The 10,352-nt window shown below is 29.7% G+C and overlaps 1 protein-coding gene across 2 annotated transcripts in view; it reads right to left on the reverse strand.

The window, feature by feature from the left end:
• Nucleotides 1-10,352, reverse strand: part of KLHL1 (kelch like family member 1) — a 273,787-nt gene that overhangs the window by 21,754 nt on the left and 241,681 nt on the right. For both annotated transcript variants that reach the window (XM_006913780.1, XM_006913779.1), the window contains one exon: nt 6,375-6,537. In XM_006913780.1, the coding sequence (XP_006913842.1) occupies nt 6,375-6,537 (163 nt within the window). The remainder of the gene's footprint in view (nt 1-6,374; nt 6,538-10,352) is intronic.

Here is a 10,352-nt window from a genome sequence, read left to right on the forward strand (position 1 = left end):
ATGTAAGCTCTCTGAAAGCAGATGTGATTTCTTTGATATGTCATCATGGCCAATACATGGTTGTAAATTTAAAACAAAAATTAATGTAGTACTTATTTTCTTTTCTCAAAAAAGGATGATTTATTTATGAGCTTGTCAAAAAAAAAAAGTAGGTAAGTTCCACTGAAGTAAGATTTTAACAAATGGCAGAGGAAAGTATTGATCATATGTCTTGGGAACACAAAGGAAGGAAAGATTAGTTGTTAATGGGTGAATTAAAACAAAAGTTCATAGAAAGGTACAGATTAAACTAGGTTTGGGATGATAGAAAATATTATAATGATCTTACTTAAGTAAAATAAAAATTTAATGTATTTTTTATACTTCCTGACACTATTGTCCTCAAGTGCAAAAAACAATCCTCTTAGTACTGATCTTACCACATGGAACATCATACATATAAAGAACATGAATTGTGTTAAGTTATCACTCTAGAGAGTTTTCAAATGTCTTCAAAGATCAAATGAAAATCGAAGAAGAGAAAATAAGTAGACAGTCACAAGTTATTGAGAAAAAAATCAATGGAAAGGAAATCTAGGCAGAGAGACCAATATGTGAAAAGGCAAAGGAATGTGAACAATTAAGGCCTGTTCAGAGAATCGGAGTGTTTCCGTATGTCTGGGACACAGGGTGGCCATACGGTCAATGGTAAGAGTAAAGACTAGAGAAGGAAAGAGAGGTCTAATCATAAGATGCTGTGTTCCATCTCTGTCTGGTAGTGGATCTGCTTAAATAGGGATCCCAAGTAAACTGTCTGTTGCTCCACGTTTTAGTTCTGAAGCACAAAATCAAATAATCCCTTTGATCCACTGGAATACATTTTAGCCAGTCTACTATTGCGATGGGCTTTCCTTGAACAATTATAAATTATTCTCCAACCTTAGTGATCTTTATGAAATTGAAATGCAGCCATGCTACAGTCCTGTTTTAACCTTTTATAACATCTTTACCTTAGCCAAATTGCTGTGTGACCTGAGACCTTCCTTTAAATCTAATCTCTCGGGGCCATTCTTTCTTACTGTTTCAGCCAAACGACTTTCCCTCCATTTGTTTGCATTTCATACTCAGAAACTCGATGCAAATTGTTTCTTCTTATTGCGATTTTTCCTCACTTTCTGGAAATCTGCTAAGACAATCAAGTCCCAATTTAAAAATATTTTTTTTCAGGAGGCAAATTGCAAACCTCCTGAGCCTATTAGTATTCCCAACTGAGACTCGGCAAACAAGAAGGTTTTTTTGTTGTTGTTTGTTTGTTTGTTTTGGTGCGTGAATCTAAGATAATATGATTTTAATATAAATTGTTTATAATATAAAAGCTTATAAAATTTGGGTTTCCATCTTCGAAAAAAAGAATACCAAAGTTTGAATACAAAATAGAAACAGGGACCTGGAAGGCACCAATCAAGTGACAGACTTTGAGGCTTAAATTACTATACTAGGTATTGGGACCTCCTGGAGAAAATAACAGACAATGACACCTGTTCTGATACTTCAAACTGAGTAAGTTTCAGGATTCAGTTGCAGAAATTGCAACTTGTAGAGATTGCCACTGTCCCCCGAATATTATTAACATGAGATTTTGAAAGAACGAATCAATTAGGTTTGGATAGTGAATCATGAAACAAACTTGTTTTTCTCTGTTTTTCAGATTCTCTATGGGCCATAGCATACATTTATTAAAATTCAGTCTTATTTATGAATGTGCTTAGGCAGTATTAGTATCTGCTTTATGAGCTACCTCAGGAAATTAAGATAAACAAACCAGAAAGAGCTTTTGGCTAAAAAGTAGTTTGAAAGAACAAAGCTAAAGCAGAAAGCAAAGAAGAAACAAGAATCACTAGTGAAACTGTGATTTATATGGAAACTGGGGTTTTATATGGCCAGTGATCACACCAAAATGTCTATCCACTGTTTTATTGTATTTCCTTTATTTATCAAGTAAGTTTGTAGCTATGCTGGCATAAAATGATGTATCTACCACTTAGCTTAATCTGTCTTATTGAAAGACTGACCAAAATGTTTCATGAAATTGATATAATTTTGCTCTTGAATTTATTAGAACACATGCATTAATTTTAAGCCAAAACCAATTTGTTGTTTTTCCACAACAAATGGTATCATAAATAATCTAAACTCAAGAAGGATATTTACTGGGTTTATTAGCCTTAATTGGGAAAATTATTTGAAATAATATTCAGAGAAGCAACAGTCAGGTTAGAGTGACACATTAGTGAGATGTGAAAATAAAACAAGAGGGGGAAAAAAAAACACATCAGTAGAGGTGAGAAAAAAATAAACAACTGTCAGAGGGTGATGTTGAAACAATTTTCTGTTATGGGTCCACAGTGAAAGGTCACTTTCTAGTGATCGTGTTTCTCTCTGAGTAACACAGAAAAAACAACGAGATATTAGTAGACAGTCATCAAACCACATAAATTTTAAAGCTATTAAATCACACCTGTGGCAGAGGAAGATACCTAAATAAAAGCTGTATTATTTTGCTTTAAAGGAGGAAGATTATTTGAAGAAAATATAAATCATTCAAAACTTTTTCATAGAATAGGATTAAAATTTGGGAAAATGTACTTAATTAATGTAACCAATTACAAATTAAAAACTTTAAATATTATCACATCTTGATATTTGGTACAAAGAAAGGTATTAAAGTAAAACAGGATTTCTTAAGATATTAAATATCCTAGCTGGCCAGAAAATACAAGGACAAGAAAATGACCCGGATAATGAATTCCATGCATAGGCAATTTAAAAGGGTCATTAGAGAAACTGGATTGACAATATAGTTATAACATGTGAAAATTTGCAAAACATTGACCATTAAATATTTTATTTATTAACTATTTATCTCATTTATTAGTGATTGAGTTTAGAGAAGATTTATAACAAAACACACATATATTAAGATATTTAAAAGCAAGTATTAGGGAAGGAACACAAAACTCTAATGTAAGCTAATTATTAAAAATCTAAAATCAGTAACATAAGTAACTTTAATATAGTGTATGTGTGTGTGTGTGTGTGTGCGTATACATGTGTATATGTATTCTCCTTACACAATGTACCAAAGGAATTAAATAATGAAGGGATAAGGATATTTTTCATCTCTGTTGAGCAAATGAGACATCTGCTACATCAATGAGACATCCATTTTCTAAAGAATGTAAGGAATGAACACATTAGCATTAATTTAAGTGGTAAGAAAAAGTCACCAATAAACCTATGGACTGTTACGTTTGTATAAATATTTGAAAAAGTAAAAAGGCAATAAAAGGCCTATGCTTTTCATATGGGAATTATAAAAATTAACACCCAAGACAAATATTTGTTGTTATTGTTTTACTTTCCATAAATAGATATGCTTACAGTTTTTTTAATTTAATGTAGAAGAACATAAAATTTTATTATTAATCTCCAAATTAAATGATTTTTAAAAGAAAAAAAATCATTGTTATTCTTAAGGAAAACAGTTTTTTCAAGAAAAAAGATAAACAGAAAAATATTAATAATATATAGTTTCTATTGACAATATTAACATAAGTGAACAGATATTCTTTATTATTGCTATTAAAAGGTATAACAAAATTTTAAAAAATGTATTAAGAGTGAGGAATTGGATGAACCTAATTCACATAGAAACAATTCAATCCAGGAAATTTTTAGATAACTTGCAGATGAGATCAGATGGAAAGTTTGTAATGTTTCAATTCCCTTTTCTGACAAATCTCAATATAACTAGAAAACTATTGGAAGAACATCTCTAATTACTCTTTATATAACACCCCATCACTACATCACTACGGGATCAATAGGGTGCATATAATTTGAACTTGTCACTCGTACACAATAATTTTCCAAAGCAGCAATGACAATAGGATTCTGGATTTTTCTTAACTATAGCCAAAAGGAACTAGCAAGAATATCTACAGATATTATTTGATATTTAATATAGTAGGAGTAGAAAATTTGATAGTTAAAATTATGATGCAGGAAAGCAGCATTACCAACTAACAAAAATTAAACTAAATTGATAGATAGCAGCTTACTTTCCATGATTCTGCTCCATCTTTCCTTTCTCATCTAATAGATTTTTGAAATAATAATGGATATTGATATTAATTAAACTCCTAACAAAATATCTAAGTGTAGGATTTTGAGAGCAATTAAATGTACTATGAGAGGACAGAATTAAATGCTCTTTGACAAGACAAATCACACAAGTGCATAGGGAAATAAAACAAAGCACAATAAAACATGGGTAAGAGTCTTAACACAAGAACATATTAATTATTCAAGTAATGAGAATGAATATTTTACAACTTGTGCTTTCTGGGAAAAATAAGTAAATTGTGCTCTTAAAAAATTAAGAATATATACATTTGATAATACAAGAGAATTTAAAGGTAACATGATAGCACACTCATTTGAAATAAGATGTATACGAAGCAGATAGGAAAGAGGATTCAAATAAGAATATCATGTAAGAAAAATCAAAATGCAAACATTTAAGTCTGCTTTGGAAATAATAAAGTTCATAAACAAAATGTCAAGGATTAAATTTATGATATAAAAGAAAAAATTTCCCAGTTTAAATGGAAAAGGAAAAAAAAAATTACTGGGAGAAAAGGAATTTACGGGAAAAATCATACTAAATAAAATATTTAAATTAAAATATTTATTTAAGCTTGAAAATTATCATTTTGTTTATAATATCAAAATTAGGGAAATACTTTAGATATATATTATTTTAGATGTAAATATTTTACATATATTTAGATATTTTCGATGTAAAAAAATCAGATACTACCTACTTACATTTAGGGTTTTTTGTTTGTTTGTTTTTGTATATGGTGGACTACCGCATAGCCATTAAAATTTGAATTTCCAAGAGTTTTTAATGCCATGAAAATGTTTATTTACAATTTGGGTGAGAGGAGTAGTTTATTTTTTAAACAATGTTCTATTATAACAACTTTGTAGATACACATCACATACTTGGAAAAAAAAATTAGATTGTCAAAGGTTATTAAGAATAACTAAATTGGACAAGGAAATTCATTCAACATTTACTCAATAGATACAGTAAATGTGTACTGTGCCCAGGGATATAATAATGAATGATGCAGAAGAAATCTCAACATTTATTGAATATATAGGCTAGTGAAAAGAGACAAAATCAATAACGTGATTTCAAGAACAATAAGTAGTTTAAAGTATTATGCAGGATGGTCTATTTTAAATATGATGGATAATAAATAACTCCATGTGGACAGATTTTTAGATGAAATATGAACAATGAGAAGGATCCAGGCACATGGGGATTGGTGGGAACAGCCTCTCAGACAAAGAAAAGAGCAAATTCAAAGGGATTGAATTGGTTCAAGCTTGCCACACTGACACATAGATAAAAGGGCAACTTGGCTGATGTACAGAGGAAAAAAAAAATGAAGAAGAGTAGGCAGGAAGGAGATCTTGTGGGTCCCTTTACGTAAAGATACGCATCAAAGATACACATCGTATTCTAATTGCAAAAAGAAGTCCTTGAAGAGGACTAACGTATCATTTCCATTTGTAAAAGGATTATTCAGGCTGCTTTAGCAAATGGACTTCAGAGGAAAGATAAATGTGGAGAAGAGATTGTTAGCTTCTGCAGCTGTCCACAGAGGTGTTATTAACTTTGTTTAGGGGTTCTCATGGAAATTAGAGGGAGTGTATTTTGCCATTGCCAAAAGATGTCAGGCAATGTCTGGAGACTTTTTTGGTTGTATATTGAGGTGAGAGTAGAGCTGTCATCTAGTGGATAGAACCCCAGATGATGCTAAACATCCTGTAATACACAAGACAGAGCCAACCCCCCTACAAGAATTATTTGGCCCAAAATATCAACAGTATTGAGGTTGAGAATTTCTGATTTAGGGTGAATGGAAATCGAAATGATGAAGAGGACGAACAGTATAATCACGGAAAAATATATATTGAGCACCAAACTTCTAGTAGCCTTTTGAAGGCTCCTTAAACTATTTAACAGGATATAAATATGCAGATCTTTAGTGGACATAATTCTCATAAAATATATTTGATACTTCTTTAACCAGCAATTAATGTGAAAAAGTTTTGGTTTCTATTTTATATGAAGAGGCAACCAGAAAAATATGCAGTCTTGATTTGTCAATTATCCATGAAGATTTTAAATTTAAAAAAAAATTAAAATTGTATTTAAAAATATTTTTATTGAACGAGCTTCCTAAAAGTTATTTTAAAAAGAACACTCACTCAAAACCTTTTTCTTTTTCAAATAAAAAAAAGAAAAAGCTACTCACTTGCCATTCAATGCTGCTACGCCAACTGTGCTTCGCGCAATCGACATACTGGCTACAAAAGTCCATTGTTGACTCTGGGGATCCCACCTCTCCACTGTATTCAGATAGCTCCAGCCATCATGGCCTCCCACAGCATAAATAGGGCCTTCAAGTACTGTCACACCTAAAACATGGGAGAAATGAAAACCAAGTAAATTTATTTCACAGTGAGATTTTAAATATCAGATTGATGGTAGTAAAAACTACAATACTATTCAGAATAGTCTCTAGCTATTAAGAAACAATTGCAACAAGGTAGAAACTGTTTACTAAGAGTGAATTATTTCATTAAAGTGAAAAAAAATTAGAACCAAAACTAAATATTATGACCTAGATACTTTATAAAAGAGAACAAATTTCTTTATTTATACCCATATGAAGAAGCAAATTCTGAAAATCAGAGATGATGCATCTGGGGCCTCTACTTTGAAGAATATTTCTATACTGCCATTTAAAGTACTTTATTACTTTAAGTAATGTAATATCAATTTTAACAGATCATAGTATATACCTCTATTTTATTAAGAATTTCTGTAATTTCTCCCAGTAATATATTTTAATAAAAAAATTTCCATATATATTTTGTTTCTCTTTCTTACTTTATTTCAACATTATGTGTATATATATTTAGGAATTGAATTTTTGTTTGCTGAAGTGATTGTTTTAAGTTATGAAATATTTCTTCTCTATTCAGTAATGCTTTTTACCTTAAAGGTCTAATTTGTCAATTATTAATAAATCTACATTAAAATGGTTTTTCTTCCAGTATGCTGATCTTATTTTATTTTTGTTTTTCCTCATGTTTCATCTTGTAGAGATAACACAAATAAATCACTTTGTCAAATAGGTGGTCAAATTATCAAATAAGATTCACATGAATGAGCGATCTCACACAGGACTAAAATTTACTAATAATTTCAAGGATAGAAGGGATCTTGAGGCACAGGCAAAACAGTAGACAACTAGGCTATTTCTCCTAGGCAGTTCTTTTCTTTCCAGAGCCTTGATCTCTCTTGTATGGTCCTCCATGGAAGCACTGAATTCTAATTTGTTCCTCTGTAACTCAGAAACTATAGCATACCTTGCTTATCATATTTTACTTTGCTCCTTTGACCCCGTGATACAAATATGCCTAGAGAAAGCAAAAATAAATGCTGAGTTTATCTTTGTTCTCTTCCCTTTGATACCTGGCTTCTCAAGTGCTGGCTGCCTTGGTTTCTCTCTGATGCCTTCAAGAATTTGATATATGTATTTTATTCAGCTTTCATAGTTATATATGTTGTTAGGAAGCTTACTCAGATACTAGATATTCTTTTAAGGCTAGAAGTTAAATTTGTATAAGACTTCTAACTTTATCTTTAATATAGAAGTTTAATAAATAACAAACAGATGTATTAATCTATCATTAATGCTTTGGCTTTGGTTTACACATGTGTGTTTAAGATTTTCCTCCAGCTCTACCTCTTATATAGGTAAGTTTCTTCATCTCTCTATATTGCATTTTCCTCATCTTTAAAGTGAGAATAATTATAGTAATGATCTCATGGTGTTGTGGTGAGGACTGTATGAGCTAATGTATAGCACTTAGAAGAGACTCTGATACATTATAGCCACTCAATTTTTATAAGCTATTATTATTATCTTCATATTCAAATTTCAAATGTCGCCATAAAAATAAATAAATAAATTTAAAAATTTAAAAAATAAAAATAATAAAAAGGAAACTCATAGGGGATATATAAATGTCTTCTAAGCATATAAAAATGCTTGATGTAAATGGTAACTAGATTAATCAGGATATAAAAGTAAAACACCTTTGAGAGAAAGATTATGTCAATAATACTTTTAAATATTTTTGAAAATTTAAAAGTATTTCAAAATCAAACATTAAGAACATTGGGAACTGAAAATTCTTATCATGCCATTGTAACTTAGGAACACCACTTTGAAGATAAATTTAGTAATGTGTAGTGAAAACATTATGATCTAGCTTTTACAGAAATTTGAAATATTTTGTAATTAAATACTGTATTATAGAAAGCAAAATACAGCAAATGGGATATAAGAACTAGTAAATATTGACTGTAATAAATGAAGAAAACATCTATATAAACCATCTTTTGATATAGGTATCTATTCAGTTGTTCTAAAAAAATTAGAAATTTTTTCATTGCTGCTGGAGAGAAAATAGAGCTTACATTCTACTGGAGAATACAGACAATAAACACATAAAATTATTGAAAGATATCTCATACTACTATTCTTTAATTAACTAAGGTATTGTGGGTGAGACTATCAAGGCTGAATGTATGTAAAACATCAGAAGAATGTTGTAATTAACAGCTTTGGTTTGGAAGAATAATTGCCTGGATTCAAATTCCAATCTAATTTTATTAGCTGTGTGATGTAAAAAAATCTTAAATTCCTTATATCTTAGTATCCTCATTCATAGAGAGTACCTACATCATATTATTTATTGAAGATTAAATATAAAAGTCACATAACAATGCTTGGCAGATAATAAAGTATTAATAAAGTTTAATTATTATATAAGTAAAATGATCATTATGATATCTCTTAGGATTAGTCATTAAAGCTGAGATGATAAGAATTGCGAGCAAGATGAAAGTAATTTTAAAATATGTCATCACTCTCAAAACTTAAATTTCTCTCTCAAACATCTCCACTTATAACTAAATACTTGAGCAAGTACTATATTCTGAAGATTCTTATTTTACTAACACAAATTTGGAAAATATTTGTTTTTTTTTTTTTGAAAATATTCATACTTTATGCTTACAGATTATAAAGCAAGATATTCTTGTCGAGTACCATAGGATTTCTGAACTCTGGATGCCTTATAATGTACTTTGCCCATTTCTTGCAGCTGTGATGATTTCTTTGAAGAAGGATCTCGTTAAGTAGAGTAAATAATTGGACCAGAATAATTTCAAAGTCAGAATGATACATCAATTTCTTCCTTATATTTACTTAAAATATTTTTACTGTGCAGTAAAGCAAGGTTAACAGTGTAAAAATATTTTTTGTACTTTATTCATTAACAATATTAAACCTGCATTACAGAATAATCTAATGAAAATAATAGAAATATTCAAATTCATTTTTATGTGTGTCTAGATTAATAATTGCATGATTGCCTCTGATTAAAAAAATATTTTTGATGTTTACACTAACTGAAATATATTTTTTCAATAGATGTGACTATTTTATATTTTAAATTATAACTCTTGCACATATCATTTGCCTTGAGAATTCTACAGTAAAATATCTACTAGAATTTTTCTGTATAATTTTCCTTCAAGATAGTTCAATGAAAGTAGCAAAACATTCCTAGTTTTTAGGCAACATGCCCCAAGTTATAGTTCAGCACTTTCCCTATGGGTTTTAGTTTCTAAGAATATTTTTCATACAATCCTTCAAAATATCCCCACCCTAGAATCAGAATCTGCATTTTAAGATCTTCTAGTAATCATTTGGAAAGGCAAATAATATATTAGAAATTACATTTCCTTATGATTTAATGTGCATCTGTGCATGTTTCATAGTGATTATAGTTGTAAATAATTAATACATTTACATAATTTATGAAAAACCAATAGGAGTAAATAATTAATACATTTATAATTTATGAAAAATATATTGGAGTCAAAATTTATTTACCAAAAGGCATACTCATACAAAAATGTTGGAGATTATTTCTTAGACAATCCCTTGCTTAGCTGTCATATTAGTACATAGTAATTTCAGGTAAGATAATGAGTGTTTGATTCAAAGCTAAAATTGTTTTATAATTAAAGTCAAATCTTTTCTACAGAACTTTTAAAAGGCTATATACACTTACCTCGATTTCAATAATGTCCATATAGCAGTGACTGATAACAGACCCCCACACAGTTTTCTCCCTATCTTATCACAGTA

This window comes from Pteropus alecto, unplaced genomic scaffold (genome assembly GCF_000325575.1).
Source record: "Pteropus alecto unplaced genomic scaffold, ASM32557v1 scaffold72, whole genome shotgun sequence".
Lineage (NCBI taxonomy): Eukaryota > Metazoa > Chordata > Mammalia > Chiroptera > Pteropodidae > Pteropus > Pteropus alecto.